General features: G+C 42.5%; 1 protein-coding gene across 5 annotated transcripts in view; it reads right to left on the bottom strand.

The window, feature by feature from the left end:
• Positions 1-25,873, bottom strand: part of TTLL5 (tubulin tyrosine ligase like 5) — a 137,940-nt gene that overhangs the window by 111,236 nt on the left and 831 nt on the right. For all 5 annotated transcript variants that reach the window (XM_082760917.1, XM_082760915.1, XM_082760913.1 and 2 more), the window contains exons 2-10: positions 24,546-24,655; positions 22,773-22,855; positions 21,820-21,926; positions 21,108-21,238; positions 20,516-20,598; positions 18,453-18,522; positions 18,037-18,121; positions 1,987-2,088; positions 1,747-1,838 (exon numbers count right to left, since the gene is read on the bottom strand). In XM_082760917.1, coding sequence (XP_082617043.1) covers positions 1,747-1,838; positions 1,987-2,088; positions 18,037-18,121; positions 18,453-18,522; positions 20,516-20,598; positions 21,108-21,238; positions 21,820-21,926; positions 22,773-22,855; positions 24,546-24,655 — 863 coding nt within the window. The remainder of the gene's footprint in view (positions 1-1,746; positions 1,839-1,986; positions 2,089-18,036; positions 18,122-18,452; positions 18,523-20,515; positions 20,599-21,107; positions 21,239-21,819; positions 21,927-22,772; positions 22,856-24,545; positions 24,656-25,873) is intronic.

The following is a 25,873-nucleotide window of genomic DNA, read 5'->3' as shown; positions in this document are numbered from 1 at the left end:
GCGTGCTAGTGAGGTGAGCCCTTAAACTACAGGGTATAAGCCACAACCACTGAAGTACAAAATTTTTTCTTGTGGACTTCCATGATATAACTGTTCTGTGATGTTGCACCTTCCTCTAAAGCAGCTGTTCCCAAACCATGATTTACAAATTATTTCAAAATGATATAATCGGCGATATCTTCCTGTCCTGCTGACCTACAGATAATCTCCAGTTTCAGTAAGGAAGCTCTCTCTGGCTCCTGTATAAACCCCTAAACAGAGCTCAGGAACAAGAAGCTGAGACATGCAGCAAAGGGCAAGAAAAGATGCACGTTAGATAGAGACCTGGATCCCACACTGGCTTTGGGATGAGTCATGCAATAGAAAGAACAACACACTTAGTTTCTGTTTTCAAGGACAAGCAATAGAAAAGTGAGAGGAAGAGGGAGTGAGTAAACACTGGAGCCATAGTCTGAAAAATTAGTAAGGATGATAGCGCAGCCTCTCCCACCCCTCAAAGGCAACACAAGCAAACACACCAAAACCTCAGCAAACCCACGCAAACCTTTGGTAATCCCTGTCCCAGAGAACATCTAGTACAAACCACTTAACTAGAGAGTTCGATTTAGGCATACAATTACGATTTTTCATGTTCAGCTGATGACATGCAGGGGCCTGAATAATTACAAAGGATCATGCAAGCAAATTCAGATGCGAACTTCTGTGCCAGAGGAAGACTAAGTGGAAGCAACATAACATGGGGATGTCTAAGTGCACATAAGCATCCCAGAGCACAAAAAAACTCGCCAGTCCAGACATGGCCAGCACTTTCCAGCTAGCGTTCTGCCTCCATATGACCAGAACCAGATGCATCAGAGAAAGGTGCAAGAAGCCTTGTGACAGACAGTTACAGAGCAACCTCCTTGCATTGCTCAGCAGTTTACCTATGAGCACACGCCTTGTACTTGAGGGGTGAGGGAGCAGGATTTATCAATATTAATAGCTATATCTACAGAGCTGACTGAAAATGTATGGTACAAGTAATCGGCCAGCCATGCATACACATGATGGGGAAAACGTCTACTTCCACCTGAAAGCCAGATTCAAACCCCTTCCTCCATCATTTACGTGTTCCCTGGCAACGCTTGCAGGATGGGCTCAGCTGCTATCAGTAGTGTAACTGACAGCTCAGTATCACAGGTAATGTATCCCTTAAAGGATATACCTGGATTCTGCTCCGCATATGCATTTACTCCCAGCAGACCTGGCAAAGGTGGGGAAGAGGGAGCAACTTTGTATGAAACACAGACTGAAATGAAAACACTCAGCAAAAACCTGAGCCATGGAAAGATGACACCACATCCAAGAGTCATTCAAACTGGCACAGTTCTCCAGAGGTTGGTCACTCATCAGACTGAGCAGGCCATGGGAGCAGTAGAGGGAGGGAAGCTTTTAGAAGGAATGGGATGACCTTAAGAAACGGGAAATGTAGGTAAAAAATATTAAGAAAAACACCCTGAGAAAATTTCAGAATATTATTTGCAAAAGGGAAGGGGATAGGCCTTATCTCTGGGGATAGGACTCATCTCTGAGGATAGAGAATAAGTGCACAGCTCTAGAGAGTACGCTGTAAAGAACAATGCTTCCCTCCACCCTGCTCTGATGCTAAATGGGATTCACTGTGACTCTTCCCTGACTTCTTAGGATTCACACTAGTGGGATGATTAAAATCCAATAAAGGAATAAAACAACAGGATCTCTACTGACCTGCAGTGTCTCTCCCCTCTTGTTTTAAGTACCTCAGCATTGCACTCATGCTCCACTTGTTTCCATAATCCTCTACTTCAGGATCATCACAGCTAAAAGAAGCAAAAGAAGCAAGTTTACACCAAGTCTTATCTTTCACAAGTCTTATCCCTGAGGGCTGGTACCAACTTCAGACCAATTTAGGTAAATTAACCCAGCCTCTAGAAGGAACTCTAGAAGTTCCACTTTCCAGCCAAGTACCTGACATAATCTCCACTCTTCTTGTTGACACTGTAGTTGGTCAGATGCATAAACTGGTTTTTAATGTTCTTGGATGCCTGGTCATACCTCACAGTTGCAAACCTGTAAAGAGGGATAAAGATTTATAGTGTTTCTGGAATGAGCCATGTCCTTGCTAAATATGACCTACTACATGGACAGTTTGACTACAACAGCTAGGAAAAGGATGCATGTAATGTGACTTCAAGTGCAACCACTCCTCACAAAAATACAGTTCAGGGCCACGTTCAGACACATTTAGTCTCTTTGCAGTGTTTTAAAGCAGGGGGCTCCATTTATTTTCCTGGGAGTTTCTGTGGCCTAACAGTATTCACTTCACGCTAGGCACTTTTTTTCCTGAATGCTTAGATTTGTGGTCCTCATGCATTCTGGCCATGCAGGCCATTTAAGTTTTTAACAGTGTCACAGGCCCTTCAATTTCACAATAGAACCTACCATGAATATGTAAGATCCACTGGTCCTTGGAAAAGCACCCACATATATAGCAGTCTTGCTACATATGATTACCAGTCAATATTCTCCGAAGTCTTTTACGAGCACAGCTCAGTTCTTGTGTACTCCGCAGATGCCTTACGAAAGGCTGACTGTGGGAACAGATTTCTATTGCTGACATCTGTACAGCCTACAACTGTCAATCCCCTTTCTCAAGAAGTATTCAGGGAACCAGGCAGAACCTGCAGGCCAGACCAATTTGTCCAAGGAGGCAGCATCTGCTCCAGGGCGTTGTCATTCTCTGGGACAGTGCAACCCTTCTGTATCACAAAGATGTCATCTAACTTGTGTAGGATGAAAGGACAAAGGTGCTGCAGGGAAGATAGCAATCAAGAGCAAGCCACTGCTACAAGCTCACCTAGTCTCTGTTTGAACCCTGTTACAGCCAACAATGCCACAGTTAATTCAGCCTGTTTATTATGGCAACATCAGCGGTGAATTTCTGATTAAAAGGTGTTAATTAGCTGTACTGCAACCTAGTGCTCCATCAACACTCCCTAAGCCATAAATTGCCATCAAAGATGTTTGCATTGAAATGAATCAAAGAACTGATCCAACTGAAAAACAGCCCAGATTTTGGTTTGTAAGGAGTTGGAGGGACTTTCTTTTTTTCTTTTTATTTTTTTGCCTTCATGTTGGGAGTAAGGAGGCAGAGGGAATGGTGTGTGAGATAGAAAAACATGTGAAAGAAGGAAAAAGGCAGACCAGCACCCAGATCCTGCCTACTGTACAGCTACAAAGAAAGTTGTAATTTCATAAGTAATTGTTTTCAGTGGCCACATAAACTACCCATATTCTTTCCTCAACTACCCACCTTCATTCTACTTGCACAATTCTGACACGAGGGAAGAGTGTTGCCACTGCAGACATGCCATCTAAAAACAGTCTTTTTGTGCTAATACTGGTAGTACAGTTGCACATGCCACCCCTCTGTTAGAGTTTACATTATATAGCCAGAAGGGAATTGATCACATACCTGTGTCAGGAAAGGAAAAGGTCAACAGGAAAAGGAGAACAGCTGCAAGGAAGAGTACAGGACTGTTTCTTCCGATAGCAACACCTGTTTAAAGTGCTTAATAATATATCTTGTGCAAAAAAATTGCATTCTAAACATAGAGTTGTATAATCAGCCTTTGTTAGTGTACAGATACACTGCAGCTGAAAGCTCATCACCTGCTCACTTCCATGTTCCAGCCACTCTCCTTGATCTGCTCCACAAATTGGGTAGACACAGGCAAGTCAGATCAGTTCATGGATCTGACTGAACGGCCACTTGAGGAAGTATAGAAGGATGCTAATTAACTTCAGATACAGGTACACCCTCTTCTGGGTGGAAGGTGTTAGTCAGGATACACAGTACTGCCTCCATTTTAGGAGGAGGCCACAAATCATCTTAAAAAAGCAAACATTAAGCAGAGGATAATACTGTTTGTGGCCATATTTGCAAAATCCTACAACCAGACAAGGACCTGACATCAAGTTAAGTGTGAGATAATAATAGTTATTCTGCATGTCATCAGTTTTCTTTTCAAGATATATTTTACACTTCAGATTTTGGAGAACATTACATAGAACAAAACATCAAGCACAGAATCCATGGCATCTGATTTGCAGAAATACCAGTGTGAGCCATTGGTAGCCACCACAGCTTGTAACAGCAGACATGTTCTAGTGGGGAAAAAAAGCCAACCAAAAAAATCCACCTTCTTCACTCTGACCCTTCTCCTATACCCTGGTAGGTTAAGATGTCAATGTAGGATCATTCACAAGAAGAGTATATTTGATGAACCCTCAAAGCAGGAAAAAGGAGACAGAAATCAAGAAAAATATAGGAGAGGAGGAAGGAGGGAAATCCAGAGAATCCGGATGTGCAGTGAACCTGGCATACACAAAATAAAAACGCATCCTCCTTCACTTTATTAAAGTCACCTCTCTTCATCCTTCCCTTATTTTCCACAGTTCAGAAGATGCTGGACTATACAAGGATATCCAACAAGTTACACATACACACACAAAAATCCTCCTTTAGAAAGAACTGCCAAATATCCCATTTCTCAGTGAAACTGAAGCCACTAAGGCCCTCATTTGGTAGCCATTTTGAGAAATCTCTCTCCCCACAGGAACAATACCAGCAAATCCACATCAAATTAAAATTAAAAATAAATACACAGGTGGGAGCAGGGAAAAAAAAAACAAAAACTCCACGGTGTAACTGAGTGGCAAGGTTAAAAAACTGAACGTGATCTTGCACCAGATTTTTCTGAGCTTTAACTATACATGGAGTTAGAGCAGTTGGCAACAGAAAGGAGTTTGGAAGTTTGAATCCCCTTTCCAAATATTTCCACAGCTTAAAATATTTGCATTTCTTTTTCAGTTTAACTGTAAGTTTCCTGGATTTAGCTCTTCTGCTTTGAAAGTAATGACAACAGCTCCATCACGTATTTGGTACTTAATTATGACTTAATCTTCACCTTAGCAATCACTTACTAGCAGCATACTGAAAGCATTTTGCTGATAATATGCTTTTAACCAGATTCTGGAAGACACTGAGCATAAGTAGCAAGCTATTTCAGAAAGTCAAGGCTCCTTTGATACTTTGAAAAAGAGAACAATTAGGTTCATCACACTAATCAATTTAATTTTTGTTGTTCTTGTTGCTAATTATGCACATAATCAGAAATATGAGAATATCAACCCCTGGTAGATATAAATGATACTTCTAAATAGTAGTTCTTTTAGCTTTCAAACACTTGCATTAGCTTCCTTCTACAGAGATTATCCTTATTATTAGCTGGTCTGAGCTCTATGCCATAAGAATAATAAGGCTACTACAGGATTTACATTTCCGTAGGAATTGATTATTCAGAAGGGATTCCAGTGTATTTGTGAGCTCTCAATGCATAAACTTCTCTCTCTCCTAGTAGGATGCTGTCATTTTAAGGCATAATCACAGTCCAGTTCAGTAACGCAGCAAAAAAAAACACACAAAATGTTAAGTGACTCAAGTCTGCTATCAGAAAGACTCCAAGCTTTAAACAGAATCAAATGTCAACTTAACACATTCTTCCAGAGCTGCTCTGACAGCCTTACTTGCCTTATCCAAAGGACAAGTCTGCAAATTACAAATGGAAAACCCAAGTTCTCTCTTCAGCCCTTATCAATACTCCCTGGATGTTAGAATGGTGATGGAACATTGGGACAATAGCCTACACCCCTTACATCGTGTTAGCACTTGCTTGCAATGGAAGAGCGTCACTATCACTGAAATACCAGTTATGATTACCTTTAGCACGCTCTAGTTCCACAGCTTTTCATACCATACATCACAGCATCTGCCTTCCAACGCAGTAACAAAACTATTCACCTACCATTCTCAGTCTCTCCAGGAAACATGAGACTTGCACTCTACAGAATGCCTTGTTTCAACAAAAATTTCAAAATTATTTTTACATACAATAAGGTTATGGCAAGAGGCTATGACTGGAAAGTAGGGAGACTTCAATGTTTGTAAGATCACCTAGTAAATTCTTCTGAGATCATAACAAACTCATACTAACTCTTTCGGTCTTTTAAAGGATTATCAAGTTCCTGGCCACATCATTAAAAAGCGTAAGTAACCTTTTATTGATCCGAAGCATAGAACATTTATCAACAAAAAGTTAAGGGCCAAGATCCTAAGAACAGTTTAAAAACTATATGGGAAGGTGGCACAGAAAATAAAGGGCAAGCCTGATGTTTTCCCCGTTACACAATTTACCATGAGCACATGCTGCAACTTTCTGTACAAGCTATTTTCCTAAGCACTAAAGGCTTCATGCCCAGGTATCTCATATTGCTATAGTCCAGCCAAATAGTGATGAAGGCACAAATAACTGAGGCCAGGTCATCATCCGCCAGGATAGGACCATTTCCTAGCCAACGTATTACTCGTGGATGCTGCTATGTGGGAGCCTGCAATCAGCCAGGAATCCAAGAGTACTCCTAAATTACAGGCCAGCCTGTCCGAACGGGGAGGCAAATCTGCAGCCAACGGAAACTATTTTACCAAGTGAAAATCTTCAGAAATGCCATCTTGTGTTCACTAACACCACCTTCTTGCTCTGTCTCAACCAATTCTTATTTTCCCTGCTGTGAACTGGCCCTGTCCAAGCTATGGACTACACAGAATACTTTGCAACACGGAAACCCAGCACACTTGATATTGTAGTGTATTGCTGGTAGTTATGTTGATGTGACATGAACGGTTCAACCACTAAACTCACACTGCTTCGGGTTCTTACAATTTTCATGTAAGGCTTTTAAAAAAAAAACTAACAACCAACCTTCTCTCCACCCCCTTTTTTTAACAAAATTAAGGACACCCACTAGCATGACATACAAGAGATTAGATTCCAAAAGCTTCTAGATATAAGTACAAGTGCTATCATTCCGGTAGAGCTTCTATCTCAAAAATACACCTAGAAACAAGGAACATGAAAGTGAGGTTGACTGTACACTCTTCAGTTTCCACTAAACTACTGCCAGCAATACAGCCTCCCAAGCAGAAGTAGCAGCAATCAGATTGTGAACAGCCCTGGCAGCCTCCATCCATTTCACTGCAGCTTCTCTTTCCTCAGGACAGCGTTAGATACCCTTTATTTCTGAAGTTAAAACCTAGAATAAGAAGTGGCACTCATGCATTCAACAGTTGTGACACACCTGCCTACATCTCAGCTGAAACTCACAAAGGCACATCCAACTCAAGCCAAAGGCAAAAACTAGTTCCCTTTAACCAGCAACTGCACTCTGTGACAGGGCTCACCTTCAACAAGAATACATTTGCCTTCCCCCTGGCTGCACTTTCTGTTGGATCACAGAGAGAGGAAGAGCAATGAAAAGCATGCAGTGGGATGGCAAGAGTGGCAGCAGGTAGCCTAGCCACCAGAAACAGAAAATTAGAGGGAGAATTTCTTGCTAATTCCTTCAGACTTCAGAAGGACCCACAGCCTCTAGACTTAACAGTAAGTCACCCAGAGACACACCCCTACGTTGCTTTAATATAACCTACACTTTTATTGTCACACATTCACTGCCCAAGAGGTCACACGCTGCTCTTTGCCTTACTCTCAGCACTGCTTTGGGAAACAAACTGACCACAAGGTGAAGTTTATCATATGCAAGTCATTTTGCAAATACGTAAACTGGATCATTAAATATTTACATAAGATGTTGCATGGTTTTGCATAAAACTTGGCAGCTCTGGAATGCTTATTTGAGACATCTAACCAGGGCCTGGGAAAGGAAGAGGAGAAGAGAAAAGACCTTAGAGTGGGAAGAAGGAATGAATAGTTAATCCCTTTTCTCTCAAACAAGTGCTACAGAAAAAGCACACATTACGATAGTCTTTTCCATGACTGCACACAGGGTTCCTGCCTAAATGTCCTGGAAATAACTAACGTAGTGTTTCTATAAGCACGCTCCTCACATTTTTTGCTTGGAGTCACTTTTCTCAATCCCTCTTCCCTCCCCTCTGCTCCTCACATGTTAGTCTTTGGCTTCCCTGTTAGTCTACTGGCTGCTACTTTGTTCAGGGAACTAAGGCCACATAGAAAGTTATCTGCACCACTCATTTCTCTTTATGGTTCTTGTGAACTGCTGCTAAAGTCAGAACTAAAAGAAATATAGTGCCCTGGGGAAACTGTCCAACAGACTAGAACTGGTAGAAGAGAACTACAGATGCTTCAATTTTAAACAGTATCAAGGTCTGGATTCCAAAATGTCACCTGGGAGTTACTTTGCAGTAAAGGTCAAAAAATAAATACAGGAGTATATAAGGACCATCACACTCTCCCCTCTTGTCAATATAGTGTTTTTTTTTTTTATTTATTTATTTTTCCAGCATCTGATATGTCAGTTAGCAGAAGCTTAGGAATAGAAGCCAAAGCTTGTAGGGGAACTACAAAACACAAAAAGGACTTTTAGTGACATCTCTACTATGGCCAAATTTCCTCTAACCAAAGGTTGATAAAATTAGCCATGCATTTTTATTGTTAAAGAACAAGATTCAGGAGTAATTCTACCAGATGGCTGCAGGGAAAGAAAAACACCTGGGTGTTGTTGTTTTGTTGTGGTATTTGTGTGTATGTGTTGTTTGTTGTGGTTTTGTTTGGGTTTTGTTTGTTTGTTTTACATCTTTTCATAACCACTTCAAGTTTCCATCGTAGGCACTGCCCCTAGCAGGATATGGACAGACACAGGTTGTCTAGAGAAGCTGTGGAGTCTCTGTCCATGGAGATACTCAAGAGCAGCTGGACTTGCTCTGAGTGGAGCAGGAGATTCGGACTAGATGACTTCCAGAGGTGTCTTCCAACCTCAACCAGTCTGTGATTTTGTGAACTTCTCCTATTGTTTCCCAGTCTCTAAATTATTATATTTATTATACTTACATATATCAATATATGTTTTAATATATACAATCACTTTATATATATGCATAAAGATACGTATATAATATATATTTTACATATTATATTTATGTATGTTTTATTCATATACATAAATATACATTACACACACTCTACTGTGTTAAAGACAGTAACAGCCTGAGGTCCAACTACTCGATTTTATACAAGCAAATTCAAGGTAAAAAACAGTCTAAAAGGAGATAACTGGTGCCTGTGGAGGCAGTATGTTTCTATTAAGAAAACCATACACACAGAGGTAGATCAATCTTTCCCCTCAGTGATTCAAACCCTGTTCATCTCAAGCAAGGAAACAGCAGAAGCCCTTCTGGCTGGCTGCACTATCCACCAGTGCAAAGTCCAGCGGGGATGCGTAGTGAAACACACTGCTCCTTAGCTCCTGGGCGAGCTGATGTCTACTGAAGTGGCTGCAGTTTGATCCCAAGTGTCCACACAGAAATGGGAAGGTCTATGCTACACCGGGCCTGATGGCACCGGATGGGATGCGCCTCTCTCGGAGAGGGGTAAGGATCTTAGGTCAGGAGTTGGCAGGGCTGATAGATAGGGCTTTAAACTAGAGTCGAAGGGGGAAGGGGCTAAAACCAGGCGAGCCGGTGAAGACCTAAGGGATGGTACGCTAGAATCAGAGGGGCTGTGTGCCAGTGGGGTCCTTTGGTCAGATCCACAAGGTGCTGAGTGTAAGGAGACGCACCTGAAGTGCTTTTACACAAACGCACGCAGTATGAGGAATAAAATAGATGAGCTAGAAGTCCTGGCCCAGTCCCGCAACTACGACATCATCGGCATAAGTGAAACCTGGTGGGATGAGTCCTGTGACTGGGGTGTTGCGATAGATGGTTACAGGCTCTTCAGGAGGGACAGGCAGGGTAGGCGAGGTGGTGGGGTGGCGATGTATGTGAAGCAGGGGCTGGACTGTGTGGAACTTCAGGTTGGCGATGGCAAAGTTGAGAGCCTCTGGGTAAGGATCAAGGGACGAACGAATAAAGGGGATGTAGTTGTGGGAGTCTATTACAGACCGCCTGGCCAGGATGATAGCGCCGATAAATTATTCTTTACAGAACTAAGAGAGGCCTCGAGATTAACTCCCCTTGTCCTTATGGGGGACTTCAACTTGCCGGACGTTAACTGGGAGTGCCACACGGCTGACACGAGCAAGTCCAGGAGGTTCATGAAGCACCTAGATGATAACTTCTTGGTACAGGTGCTAACGGAGCCAACTAGGAAAGGTGCCCTCCTAGACCTGTTGCTAGAAAACAGAGAGGGTCTGGTGGGAGATGTGGTGATTGGTGGCCGCCTCGGTCATAGCGACCATGAAGTGGTTGAGTTCAAAATTTATGGTGACAGAAGGAAAAGTGCCACCAAAACCTCATCCCTAGATATGGGGAAAGCGGACTTCAGGCTGCTCAGGGAACTAGTCAGTAAGGTCCCCTGGGAAACCGCTCTTGAAGGCCTCGATGTCCACCAGTGCTGGTCACTCTTTAAGCGATGCCTCCTAGAAGCACAAGATAAGGCAATTCCAAAATATCGCAAGTCAGGCAGGCGGGGCAGGAGGCCGGCGTGGCTGACCAGGAACATTCTAATGGAGATTAGGCGGAAACAGAGAGTGTTTCGCTACTGGAAGGAGGGCCAGGCGTCATGGAAAGAATACAGGGATGCTGTTCGTGTTTGTAGGGAGAAAGTTCGAGTGGCCAAAGCACAGCTAGAGTTGAAGCTGGCTGTGTCTGTGAGAGAAAATAAAAAGGGTTTTTTTAGATATGTAAATGGAAAAAGGAGAACTAAAGAAAACATAGGGCCGCTCCTTGATAGGGAAGGTCTCCTCACAGACGATGACGTAGGCAAAGCAGAGACGCTTAACGCCTTCTTTGCCTCTGTCTTCAATGCCGATGATGGGCTTCGGGACCCAGGGTGCCCTGAGCTGGAGGACCGGGACGGTGGGGATGACAAACTCCCAACTGACCCTGAACGTGTGCGGGATTTGCTACTCCACCTGGATCCCTACAAGTCCATGGGTCCGGATGGGATTCATCCCCGGGTGCTGAAAGAGCTGGCGGATGTCATCGCGGAACCTCTATCAATTATTTTTCAACGATCCTGGGAATTTGGAGAGGTCCCTGTAGACTGGAAGCTGGCAAATGTTGTGCCGATTTTCAAGAAGGGTCAGAAAGAAGACCCTAGCAATTACAGGCCTGTCAGTCTCACGTCAGTGCCTGGTAAAATCATGGAGAAGTTGGTTCTCGGACTCATTGAGGCGCACCTGGGGGACAAAGCAGTCATTGGTCCCAGCCAGCATGGGTTTGTGAAGGGTAGGTCCTGCCTAACTAACCTGATTTCCTTTTATGATAAGATCACCCGTATGGTGGACCAAGGGAAACCAGCTGATGTGATTTTTTTGGACTTCAGCAAGGCTTTTGACACGGTTTCCCATAGGATCCTACTGGACAAAATGTCCACCATACAGCTAAATAAAAACATCATACGATGGGTGAGCAATTGGCTAACGGGCAGGGCCCAAAGGGTTATGGTAAATGGAGCTGCGTCAGGCTGGCGGGCGGTCACCAGTGGGGTCCCTCAAGGCTCCATTTTAGGACCGGTACTTTTCAATATTTTTATAAATGATCTGGATGTAGGAATAGAGGGTATTTTGAGCAAGTTTGCTGATGACACCAAACTTGGAGGAGTTGTGGACTCAAATGAGGGCGTAAAGGCCTTGCAGAGGGATCTGGACAGGTTGGAGAGCTGGGCGATCACCAACCGCATGAAGTTCAATAAGAGCAAGTGCCGGGTCCTGCACCTGGGACGGGGAAACCCTGGCTGCATGTACAGACTGGGCGATGAGACGCTGGAGAGCAGCCTAGAAGAGAGGGATCTGGGGGTCATGATAGACAGCAAGTTGAATATGAGCCAGCAGTGTGCCCTGGCAGCCAGGAGGGCCAATCGTATCCTGGGGTGCATCAAGCACGGCATCGCTAGTAGGTCAAGGGAGGTGATTGTCCCGCTCTACTCTGCGCTGGTGCGGCCTCACCTCGAGTACTGTGTGCAGTTCTGGGCACCACAGTATAAAAAGGACATGAAACTGTTGGAAAGTGTCCAGAGGAGGGCTACGAAGATGGTGAAAGGCCTTGAGGGGAAGACGTACGAGGAACGGCTGAGGTCACTGGGCCTGTTCAGCCTGGAGAAGAGGAGGCTGAGGGGAGACCTCATCACAGTCTACAACTTCCTCGTAAGGGGTTGTCAAGAGGCAGGAGACCTTTTCTCCATTAACACTAGTGACAGGACCCGCGGGAACGGGGTTAAGCTGAGGCAGGGGAAATTTAGGCTGGACGTCAGGAGGGGGTTCTTCACAGAGAGGGTGGTTGCACACTGGAACAGGCTCCCCAGGGAAGTGGTCACTGCACCGAGCCTGTCTGAATTTAAGAAGAGATTGGACTGTGAACTTAGGCACATGGTCTGAACTTTTGGGTAGACCCGTGCGGTGTCGAGAGTTGGACTTGATGATCCTTAAGGGTCCCTTCCAACTCAGGATATTCTATGATTCTATGATTCTATGAAATAAGTTGCGTTCCCTAAGAAGCAGAGGCCTGCCAGGCAGGGGTTACTGCAAGGGGGGACTGGGCTGCTGCAGCAGGCTCTGGCCTAAGCACAGGCTGTGAGGTAATGTGAATTCCTTGGCTCGCAGCAAACACCTGAATTCTTTGGAAACCACAGGAATCCAGCACAGAAAAGGTAAATATCCCAGCGGAGCCAGTGCTAATTAGGAAGCCAGGCTACCGAAGGAGGGGCACTGTGTGGAGGAGCAGGGTGAGCTCAGGCAGCAGAAGGCAGCCGGTGGCAGCGCTGGGAAGCCCGTCTGCCCCCTCTGCCATTACTGGCAGTCTCGTGTCACTCTGGAAAGTTTCCCCCCAGCTGCTGCTCCTTAGGCCCTTTGCAAGAACATTTGGTTTTTAGCTCAGTGTTACTTTTTTTTTTTTAATTTAAATCTATTTTTCAATTTCAGTGTGAATCAGACTAACAAATTCCTACTGGACTAGGACTCTTCCAGCCACTCAGGCTCAGAAATAAGGCTGCCGAAATCTTGTGATTTAGGCAAGAAGTAGGCTATGGAGAAGTATCCCAAAAAAACAAGGAGACGTTTCACTATGAACTCCCACCACCACGTCCCTGTTATGTCTGGGGGCACCAAGCAAGACGGACCTTCAGATTCCTTTCTGTCCCACTGGGAGATGCACAAGAAGAGGGAAAGTCAGATGGGCAAGAGGAGCATGCCTAGATGGCAAAACAAGGAAGGCTCTCACAAACAGCATGGGCTATTCCTGGCCCCGTGTCCTCTTCAGCTGTACTTCAAATACCAGTTAGGCTCATTCTCATCATCCTAGGATGCCCCTCCAAAAAAAAGAGAAAAGATCAGCATAATGCATCAGTTCAATACTTGCTGTAAGAGCTGCCGTGGGACTTCCACTTGCTAATGCCCACATAAGTAGTCACTGTGGTATGGAGAAGGCTGAGATACATAATGATTATTTTGCTGAAGTCTTTGCCGACAAAAGCTCCAGTACATGGCCCAGGCCCCAGAAGGCAAAGGCACGGACTGGAAGAATGATGAACTGTGCCCAGTGTAGGAAAAAATCAGGTTCAAGACCGTGTAAAGAACCTGAAGATGCACACGTCCATGGGACCTGATGAGATACATCCATGGGTATGGATACTGGACATTCTAATCACTTATTTAAGAAGTCTCAAATAAAACAACCCATATCTTTAACATGAGAACAGATGATTGAGTTATACCCTCAGGTTAACATGGGTAAACTTGTCAAGACTACCTCATTCTGGAATATATGCTGCAGGCAGGCAGTCCAAACCTACAGCTTCAATACACAAGTACCAGCTAGAGGTCTCCAGGCTGCAAGTCACAGATGGTCAACGTAGATGATAAAATACAGATATTTAGCAACTTGGTGCCTGAAAGGACAATTACCAGATGTATGCCAGCATGCTTCGTCTACCTATTTTTGTTTGTTTGGCACTTTCTAAGTTCTATTCAACACCTCTTTGAAGATCAAATGAAAAAAAACTTTATGGTCAACATCTGCCTGAAAAGTTGCACTGAAGAACATCAACCAGGACAAAGCAGACAGTTATTCAGTATTTCTAGCACAAATCAACTAGCAATAGCTGAAGGCTTTGTTACATACCTCTGTGTATATACCCTTCAGACCTCCTTCAAAGGAAACTTTTTCTTCATTTTTCCACATGGAAAATGAAATACAAGTCACACAGGCTTGATCCATAATCCCTTTCTTCTTCTCAGCACTGAGGCCTCAAATTCCTGTCTAGATCACGTCATGACAAGTCTAGCTGTGCCAAGAGCAACCAGGCCTAAGGAAGTATCTAGTCAAACATCAGATCACAAACGTGTATAGTAACAAGTCTGTCCCTTCGCAAGATCATTACATCTTATGGTTTCCTGATAACACTCCTTTTCTGGTAGAGGTCCCAGCTTTACTGAGGCAGTCAGGTTCCTCTTGTATTTTTGGAATACACAAACCATAAGAGGAAAACATTACCTTACAGACAGGCTAAAAGAAGAAAAGAGAGGAAAAAACGTCCCTGACTACACTTCAGGGACTACCTATGCTTTCAGAAAGCAACCTCTGTACATGGAAAGCACCACATAGTATCGCAATTACTAGTGAAGGTCCCTAAAATAGAGTCCTTTGTTCTGCTGGTGGGTTTCCCCTTAGATTGCTTCAATACTGACTTTTATTCCAGGCTCCTATGTTACCTCTCAGTTCTCTGCTACAAATTGCTTCCACACTTAAGCACTGTTTCTCCTAAGTAAAGAACAGAAACCAGCTTCCTCTCCCAAAGGTTAAGGCATTTCCTCCTGCCCCACACAAGTTTTGTCCCAGCTTTAAACCAAAGTGTTACAGCAAGTGAAGCAATAAAGGAGTCTCTCCCAGCACTTAACACCACAGCATTAAATGGAAGGCCAAGGAGCTAAACAGGAAGCCAGAATCCAGTAGCTCCGGGATCCTTACCTTTCCAACTGTGAATCTGGAAATCCAGAGTATGGGAAAATTCCAAATCACTAAAACTAAAGACCATTAGTGCCATCTGCAGGCCATACAGAACATCCCACCTCAAGTTTTCTGTCACCTCTACTCGCACTTGAGCATTATTTTCTAAAGCAAGTTTGCCAACACTTGCTGCACAAGCATAACTCTGCAGCCACAGACAAAGGTAAAAGTTTAAGAGTAATTAAGAATATTGCTCATAAATGTATACCTACCATGAGAAAACATTTAACTGCAAGTCTTGTTACAAGCCTTTAGTTGTAAGCTTGAGCACTACTCAGCTGAAGTTACTTAGTGAGCAGTTGAAATTCAGTAACAGAACTAGGACTATCCTTGGACCAGAGAAAACACATCTTGTTGATCCCCCTGCGCCAGTCCCACAACCGTGTAGCTGACATCATCATGTATCTAATGCTACAGCTCATCTCCATATACTAGCTACCTCCAACAAAGAACCATGAGATAGGATGAAATTTAAAGCAAAGTGTAACTATTTACCACACGCTATCAGTAACATCAGTGCCCTGTGCATACAGGACATATTTGTCACGTATATGGACATCATGCCATCTAGATTAGATTCCATGTGCTTAATCTATAATCAAAACATACTAAGGATTTTAGAACACTGAAAAGTAGTATTATTGCTTCATGGAATCTTACCAAGATAGAGTCCAGAATTCCTGAGACTGATGCTTCTGGATGCATAACCAGAAAGAAAACTGAAGTTCTTTGTTCAGGACTGACTACAACACCATTTCAAGCCCTAAAGCTGAATATTCTAAACCTCAAAACAAAGAAATTCAGTCAGCCAGCATCCAGGTTATCCAGGTAAGGATACTGGCTCACAGACTCAAAAAGTTAAGTTTTGAGCCTCCAGTACAAGAAGTCTGTCAGAATTATTAAAATAGTCTGAAAAAATACAGTGTATAAGGAGCAGCTGAGGAGACAAAGATTGTTCAGCCAAAAAATGAGAAGGCTAGGAGTGGATCTGACTGCTGTGTTCAACTACTTAATGTATGGCTACACAGACGAAGTTAAGTTCTTCTCAAATGAGCACAGCAAAAGGACAAGATGCAACAGTCCAACTGCAAGGAGGGAAGTTCTGATCAGATAAAATTAAAAAAAAAAAAAAAAAGACAGATTTAAAGTGAGAAAGATCAAATACTGGAACAAGTTGCCAAAAGGCTAAAAAAATTCCATTCCTGAAAAATACTCTAACCTTTATGGTATAAAGCCACAGAGTACCTATTTGAACTTTGAAGATGGCCTTGTCTTGAGAAGGAAGCTGACTATAAACCTCCATACTTCCCTTGCTATCTAAATAGCTTGATGATTCAATCTTAATATATGCTGTCTGGCCAGGATATTTCAATCAGAGAAAGATACTGGCTTCCTTCCTTATTTCCTTCCCTAGACCTCTGATATGAACAGAGTAGTTAAAAAAACAAACACCCCCAACACATGTATACACACACACACATCAACAGTGGAGTAACATGTGTCTTCAAGAGACAAAAATGCTACATATCGTGGAATTGGAACACTTGCTTCCTAAACAGAGCAGAAAACTTGTTTCAGATGTGGTTTTTTTGTTTGTTTGTTTTCCCATAAGTATACCTATTTGTTACAACAAGATCAGCAGAACTAACTTTAAGAACCTGGTTATGATGCAACTCCTGTTTTGGTGGCCTACAATTGACTGCTAAGACTCTCTGAAAACAGGCATATTCAACACTGGATATCTTGGAGATGATTTTGTTCACCCCTCTTCACTCCCCAGTAACATGCAATAATAGCAATTAACAATTCCCAAAAGATAAAACTTGTGTGCCAGATATGTTTAAGACTCCTTTTCCAAACTGAATACAGTTGTCACATTTTTCTCTGACCAAGATGAGCCACCTGTTCCAGTCCCCATTTAGAGAAGCGACCTGTTCACAGCATCGTTGCAGGCAAAGGCACATCACAACAAACCTGAAGGGAATCTGTTCATCAATTTAAAGAATTACATGTATATCTCTTGTGGGATCATCATTAACACATCTTTTTGGATTTGGTACCTGCTTCAGATAAAAACATGCTGGATTCAGTACATGCCTCTGTCAGAGCCATGCAGGCCGAAACCCTAGTTATTCTTTCTGGCTTTATGAGGTGGGTTTAGAACAGATTTAACAGTGCTCAGGACTGTTGCAGATGACAGCCTCACGATGCTCTCATCTTAAACAGTTAAGTTTATGGTCTGAGCTGGAACTAGTAAGGATTTAATTATCTTCACTTGGAATTTTGGAGGGGTGATTGTTTTAAATTTATTAGTTGCTCAGCTATTTAGCTAAACTTCTGTGATGAAAGAGAAACGGGTATTTTTGGCAAATAAATGTTCTTCCTGGGAATCTTAACTATCTTTCATAATTTAAATGCAAAAGAAAATTGACATCTTGCAGGATAAGAACAGTGAACCAGTCTTTACTTGATAATGCAGAAAATACAAGCGCTGACCTAAAATTTAAAAGACAATTTGAAGGTATTAAGAAGAGACCAACAGAAGATACCAACAACAGGTCTCTTTTTGTCTTTATGATTAAATGGAAACTGAGAAAGTTTAGATTCCCTTCACCCAGCATGCTCCTAGGCCAAAAGGATGGAGAAGGGGTACAAAGGCACCTATAGTTCACAATGGTTTTAAGAACATGACCTTTACAATACACATCCCATTAATGGTATGTGGCCATTCAACTTTTAAAAGTTGATTTATTTTTTTTTTTATTATTACTTCCCTTTGTAATAAAGTCTCTCACTAAAGACTCTATAAAGTAAACTGATAGGACACTGCATAATGATAAATCATCTACAAAAACTCTGCGGAGCTCCAGAACTGGCATTTCCTTCCCGTTTGTTACCATCTCAGAAGTACAAAGGCAATCCAAGACATCTCTTGACCACTGAGTGCAGGTACACTAAGGAAGAAAAAAATGCTCCCCTACCTGGCCAGTCCTTCCTCGTAGAGATAGATGACAAGTGGATCATAGGATGTAACCAGAACATACAGGCGCACATCAAATTTGAAGTCTGAAATAGAGTTGTCAAGAGTCAGTGACTGCAAATATCTTTCACACATCATATCCAACTGAGGAAATTCAACAGACCCTCTGAACATTGGGAAGAATAAACCATTACCTGCTGCTGCCATACAGTGCTTGAAGCTTTCCCAGTTAAAAAGCTTCCGGATTTCAAGGAATTTTTTATTTTATTTTTTTTACTTTTCTTTTTTTTTTTGAGAACTACCGCAAGATAGACCATTCAATTATTCAGCTAAATTCCTACAAAAGTTGTTGAGCTCTTCACATCCTAGAAGCAAGAAAGAATGTGCAAGCAAGAAACAATTTCTAAGCACACTCACCATCTATTAGCAGGGGGTTGCTGATGTAACGAGAAACCAGGATGTTGTCTTCTAGCACAATCTGGTTTGGCTACAGAAGAAGAGAGAATCCAGGAGTGAGAAAACCAGGAGGCTCAAGGAGTAACAAGATGACTAGCCTACTATTTTTCCAGCATTCACCTCCTAACACCACTCTGCACCAATAACTATGTCAGGGGTAGGGGGAAACATGACAAAAAAAAATATCACCAGTCAGTCTCAATACACTTAAGGTAAATAGATCCTAACCAGAAGCTTGGGAATGATTGCATTTCCGAAAAACGCCCACTGAATTTTCCAGTTAAGTGTTCCTTAGAGTGAAATACAGGTTTAACAGACACATGGCTAAACAATATAACATAGGAAGAAAAAATCTGAAAGTGACTGTCATTGTTTGTTTCCTGAGTGTTTAACCAGACACATGGAGGAGGGATTTTCTAGAAGCCACTGGAAGGAGTATGTAACTACAATTGGTGAGGAATTCACAAGTGAAGAAAATTAATACTCGTGATCTTTATGGCCGGACCCAGAGCTGGTACCCAACCCTTTTGCTTACACGAATATGTATCTTCTACTGAGGATCAGTTCACAGCAGGGGCTAAGGTACCAGAAAGCTACTCTTGTTGCACAGAACAGAAAGCTCTATGACAGCAGGTCATGGGACCTGCTGAAAAAGCTTCTACTTCTTTGCTGTATCCAAGTTTTTCTTCTTGTAACCAGTTTTAACTACTCATGGAAACAGTTTCTTGCAAAATAGTTTCCAGCATCCAGCTTGCAAAAGAGCCAGAAGAACTCCATCATCCTGAATTTATTCGATTTTACACATATTCAGCCTTATCAGTGTCACAACCAGGAAATCTAGGCATATAGAGTGCATATGTACAACATAAGAGAACAAGCTCAACTTCCTTCAGCATATCACAAAAATGACAGCCTCTTTTACAATGGACCAGACAAACTGAAGTTTTTTGCTTTTTTTTTTTTGTTTAAAAAAAACAAACACTTTTGTGATGAAATTTTGGGAGACACTCCCTTAACGAAATCACACTGAAGGACACTGAAGTCCTTGGGCCAAACTAGCTAAAATGTTTCTGGAACAGATGTACACAAAGGGAGATTGGTCCCAGAAGGGTCTTTTCCCCAGTTCATGGCCAACTGCCATTTAAGCCTAAACTCGTTCCTCTCTTTCAAGCAAAGAAAAAGCTGAGTGCAGCTCTGGAAATACTTACTTCATACACTTGGCGAATTGCTCCCTTATTTTATGGGAAAGAATCCAGGTAGAGAACAGATGTGACAGCATGACCCTTTCAGTGCAGGGGAGGCTAAAGGGGTTTGCGTGAGTGAAAACAAAGTGACTCACCAGTCAGTTTTGCTGCTGAGAATACTTGTTGGAATATCCTCATGTGTTTTGGCTCCCGCCCAGATATATTTGTTACCTATGACAAGCTAACTCCCTGCAAAGCCGCCACAATGGCAACAAAACACTAAGCGGTATATTGAATTCAAAGAATCATTCCTATTACTCAATAAAGGCACACTAGCATTTAGATTACAAAATTCTAAGACTGATACACATCTTACAGTGTCATATAGTTTCATTTCATCTAGTCTTTTACAGGGGTGAGACGGAGAAAAGGACACTGGGTGAGGACTGGTTAGGTTGCACAGGGCAAACAACCAAGGAGAGTTCTGGGAATCTTCCCAAGGCCAGCCTACTGTCAGCCACAAGGAGAGAATGAAGTAGCACAGATTCCCAAACCGTCTCAGGGAGTATGAACTTGCACCTAATAAGCCAAGACTTAAAAGTACCATATCGATTGCAAGAGACACACAGCATATAAAGAAAGAGTTTGGTTTTGGTTGCGCAGTATAAGCCAGGGCAGACTTTGCCAGCTGCTCAGGACTGTTAAACTGTTCATCAATGTACTGTCGAAATCCAGAGCATAGCCATTGTCTGCTTAGATGTTTGCATGCACCTTGCCTGGAAGCTTGCATAGCTTTGCAGGCCGTGTTACTGAAAAGCAGCCTTTTTGACGAACACTTACATTGTTTATCAGGTAGACACCTCGACCCCTGGAAGATGCCACGGGCTTCACTATCCATGGGCCCCTGTCCTTAGAATAGGTATCTGGTTAAAAGAAAACACCAGTCTGAAACATCTTTCATTTTGATTATTTACAGAGGAGCAAGAACATTGCTTACAGTAGAGAACTCCAGGAAGAGATCAAGACCTACTTTTTTTTTTTTACCCCTCAGAACACACTGCAATTATTACAGTTCCTTCTGCTGCTTTGATATATTCTTTTCTCTACTCTACACCTCCTTCTGACATTTCTCTCTTCAGTACTCCCAGATATTAGTTAGCTATATTATGAAGCTAATCATCGTCAACACTGGCCTCCAGAACTGAACTTACTTTGTGCACAAAATCCACAATCAGCTTCTTGAGGACTTATATAGGCACGGAACAGGCAGCAGAATGAAAATAATATAAAAAAATAATGTATGCCTTTTCTACAGTCTTTCCAGCTTCATCAACACTGACATGACCAACAGACTCGAATATTAATAGCGATTCCCTTCCCTCCTACCCAGTTATTCTACTTTAGGTCTGGACATCATCAGCCATTCACTTACTGCAGAAGTCCTGGTACTCTGCTGGGAGGATGAAGGTCTGAGGTAAGATATGGAATGCCTTGAATCCATGGGCCAGCTGCATACGACTGACATTCTTGTACAGTCTGTCCTTCCGTGTCAGTTCATACGACCTGAAGTCCCAAAACAAGAGACTATTATCTATGTTCCCAGCGTAAAAAAGAAAGAAAACAACAAAACACCACTGCACTGTAACAACCTATTCTCCTAGTTACTAAAGCATCTATAGCCCTGTCAGATATCTCAGCCCTAACCTGCAACTACTCTTCAGTTTTACTGTCTCTGCTCTATGGCTGCATTGACAATCACCCTCATCTGTAGTGCCTCTTGCTTTTCCCAAGAGGGACTGAACCACAGCAAACTGTTAAAATGGTGTTTGCAAACTTTAACGGGTGATGTATGACTACAACCCGTAACTAAGAACCCCAAGCCCCAAACACTTTACATATACCATCAAATAAACGTGGGGTGGAAATCAGTTTTTGGGTTATTGACAACGCTTCAGCTCACATACTATCCCTCCTAAATCCCCAGAGACTGTTTAGAATGAAGACAGTATGTGGCACACATCCAGCATGCTGGGACTTTGCAGTATCATTATTACAAAACAAAAAAAAAAGAGCAAGCTATCTGTGCTCATATTTCTGCAAACCATGACAAAGATGTTCAGCAAAATATGATATCAAAGCCTTACTTAGGGAAATGATTGACTTTCTGAATATCTGTAAGGGAACGCAGCAAGTAGGGTTTCAAGTGTGATCCCGTCCACATGAGATTATAATCACTGCTACTAGGGTGCACCTAAAAAACAACATAAAAAAAACACACATAAAGCTATGGAAATAGTGATAAACACCACCACTTGTCCTACAGACTGTGCCCTTCTGCCTGAGGGACCGCAGCAATTCTGGTTTAAGACAATTTCCTTTATCGATCTCTAGCATTAGGGCATTTCTACGTAGACTCCTATCCTAAGCTACTGTACAGTGGTGCTAGGAAATAAATTTATCCGTTTTCTATACAAGCTTAGGGCTTTGCTCTTTTAATAGACCATCAAAACCCAATTTATAAAGCATTTTAGATTTTTCCAGGAAACTTGGGAGACCAATTCCCCAACTTTGCCTTAATCAGAAGAAAATCCACCACCCAAACACTTCTCTCAAACTGTCGCTAGCTGCACATAGGACATTCTTTAGAGCAAGGAAGGTGCTAGAAGAGAAAGAAACATATGACACCACAACAATACTTCCATGAGCTTGTGAAGGCTGAAAGATTGAATCCTTCAGATCTTCCCAAGGGCGTGAAGCAATGCTCTAAAAGCAGGAAGAAAAATGCACAATAACCGTGACTTAAATATCCCTTTTAGGCTTACGTCTGCAAAATTAAGTAAAGGATAATCCTTTTAGAGTGAAAAATCACAACATTTTTCCCCAACTGGCAAAATATAGAGAAGAGCGGGAGAAAAAAGAAGGAAAAGAGAAAAAAAAACAAAGTGGGTCCAAGGGAACTTCCTGTTTCTAATCCTACAAAGTAATCAACAACAAAAAACACCACACACAAGGCATGTACACATGCAGACACACCTTCCAGCTCAGCACATAATCAGACTTGCCAACTTGCTGCTAATCCTGAGCTTGTTGCACTCACCTCATGGAATCCATGGGCAGTCAGTATGCTTCGGACCAGGCGGCTGTCCGTCCGTACGATCTTATAGGACAAGTGGTAGTGCTCTGTTAAGACAGCAAGAGACACAACATTAGAGTCTGCACCTAGAAAAATCAACCACAGTTACCTGTGCTACCAAACCACAGAGAAGAGCACCATAGGACTTGACACAGAACAGCTGCACTTAATCCATGGTAGCAGCACGTAACAGACAGGTAATTTCTGTCACCATTTGCCTACATCTTGAGGCATTAAATCCAATGATTGCATTGAAACAAATTACATCTGTCATCAGGTGTAGTATTTCTACATCACTGAACCCTGTCCTATCAAAATAAAAACCTGTTCATTTGTTAGAAGGTCCTGATATATATATATTTATTACTATTTTTAACAGCTCTTCATAGCCTGCTTTATAATACTCTGAATAACAATTTCAGCTCTTCCTTCTCAATTCAGGATGGGTATTCCTAGCTAAAAGCAATCATGCCATATGCCCCTCATTGAGGCAGGTAGCTTACAGGACTACTTCTAGTGTTTTATTTTAGTCTTTCAAGGTCTATGAATTTTTGTTCACATCTCCTTCAACTGTACTGATCTTCCAACAAATAACTGCAAAAATGGTAGGAAATAACATAAATAGGACAAGTAGTAAATGAAAAAAAAAATATTACCCAAGTAAAAAGTCATGATTAGGTCTCAGAAAATATGTTCTACCAGTAAAAATAAGTCTAAAGAAAAGAATAAGAAGTATCATCATCTGGGACTGGACAAAGGTCTAAAGGAAATTAAGTTGCACTGTCCAGTAGTAGACATGTTAAATAACAAAAAATCCTCTATGGCCTGAGAAAAAGTATAAGAAACACCGCACTCCAATTAGGGCACAAGTTACAATCACCATCGGCTTCTGCCACCAAGTACATTTGTAACACACATCAAAAGGATCAGGAGTTTTTACACACAAATCACCTTCTCCACCCCTTACCCAAAGGAGCCAAGAGCATTTCTGCTTGGCTAGGACATTAGAAATGAGTGCACCAATTACCTAAGAAAGGGAGAAGCAAGAGAAGAAAGAGGTGTCAGCATCTACACAAGAAAAAGCTGAGTGGATTTTAGTTTTTCCCCAACTCAGCACATCCAAAAAGAGTTCCCAGCCATACACACCCACAAGCACTAACTCTCGCAATCTGGAGTGCCTCTTTATAACAACTTTGCCTTATTTAGAAGCTCTCCCTTGTTTGACACTAGACAGGTTTAGTCTGACTGCAGTGCTGTTATAAAAGCAATCATTTTGCTTACAGCCTTACTCACAGTTGTGAGGCTATAGAAGCTGAGATTTGTTTTTAAAGCTTACTACTATTAATACCACTGCAGGGCTGGCGGCTCTGTTTCATGATGAAACCCTCTCAAGACTCAAAACTCACTGGAAGGATTGATTTTAAGTTCTCAGCTACAAATTAGTGCATTTATCTTCTGGTCATAGGTTCTAGCACAGCCTCCAAATCTGATTTGTTCCAAATCAAAACGTTCCAGGACCCATCAGAGGGCCAAAGATAAGCACTTATCACAAACCAAATGTGATACACATTCACCAATTCGACCAAGTGTTTCTGAATGTCTCCAAGCTCAGAGACAAGAGAAGATTGTAGTTTCCTTCCTATCAATTCCTCTTCCCCTCAAAGAGAAGGGAACATCTCAGTGTGAGACTTCTGCTTCACACCTTCAGGCCAGAAGCTGTTGCCTTGCTGCACCCACCTCCAATTAGGCGGAGGTAGCTGTCGTTGGTCAGAATGGCATCAGCATGAAAGACGAAGATAGGGATCCGCCTGCAGCCACCACCAGTCCACCTGATGCACGGATGATCCCTAAAATAGCAAGGCAGTTAGTGTTAGCAGCTGCTGAGCCTCGCACACACGCAGCAGTTACTGACTGGGAGGACCCAGCAGTTCCCTGCGCTTGCCCGTGCTTGCTCACCTAGCCCACGGGCAGGACACACAGACACACACGAGGTACCCTGGTTCTCAGCTAAAAAGGGAACCTTCCAAATCATCCTCTTTTGGGGTCAGTCTTATCATTTTAACTAGGAGCTTTGTTTAATTTGTATTGATTTGATTGAGCACAATTTGGGAGAAAACCCGTGAATTTTCACAGCTACATTTCTTTGGATTTACAGCGCATCCGAGAACAAGATCCATAGCTCAGAGTAGGCTGTAACTACTGATATCCACACAACCAGACCTTACAGCACTGGTTTCAGTCCCTAATTTAAGGGATTAAAATCTGTGCATACTGCCTGGTTGTAATCCTGGACTCTAAAGTGAGCAAAAGGGCACTCCTGCAAAATTTGACAGACTAGAGAAGATTTGGCTCAATGCAATGATTTTGTGTGTTCTTCCCTTCTAATTTCTGCCAGGCGCAGGGGATTGTGAGCCCAGAATTCAACAGCAATGCCCCCAGGAAGCCACTCAAAGATGCTCCAGGTTCCCAGATCTGTCCTGCCCAAAACAACAGCCCTACATTGGGAACTACCGGCTGCTCAGATAGAGGAATTAAGGACACACACACAAATAAAATTTGTGATACAAAATCCTAAGATGACAGAAAGCAAACCTGTCAACCTGCTGAAGCAAATAAAGCTCAGACTGCTTATTACTCCTTGCTCAAGGCAACAAAACTATGAAAAAGTTAAGAGAAAACAGAAACCAAGGGGTTGGACAGACATATCTGTATCTTTCTGAAAAAAAAAAAAAAAAAAAAAAAAGGAACAGTGGCACAGAGAAAGAAGCAGAGAGAAGCATTTGACAGAGAGAAGCATTTAACATGCAAGATTGTATGCCAAAAGTTTGGAGACACTACAGAAGACAAAACACTTCCTATACCTAGCACTAGGAAAGTCCTTTTTAGTGTAACCTTGGTCCTCTTAACCAAGTTACCCCTGACAAATCAATTCCACAGCACTGCCAGCTGCTTCTGCTGCCTTCAGAAATCAACTGGTGGGGTGTAATGAACTGTTCAGATGGAAGGGACCCAAGAGGATTCCAGAACTCACAGGACAGGCCAGAGCCTTACATAAGTGGGAAATG

This window comes from Aythya marila (assembly GCF_965140915.1).
Source record: "Aythya marila genome assembly, chromosome: 5".
Taxonomy (NCBI): domain Eukaryota; kingdom Metazoa; phylum Chordata; class Aves; order Anseriformes; family Anatidae; genus Aythya; species Aythya marila.
Note: the sequence above shows the minus strand (reverse complement) of the source record. Positions and strands in the feature narration are given on the sequence as shown.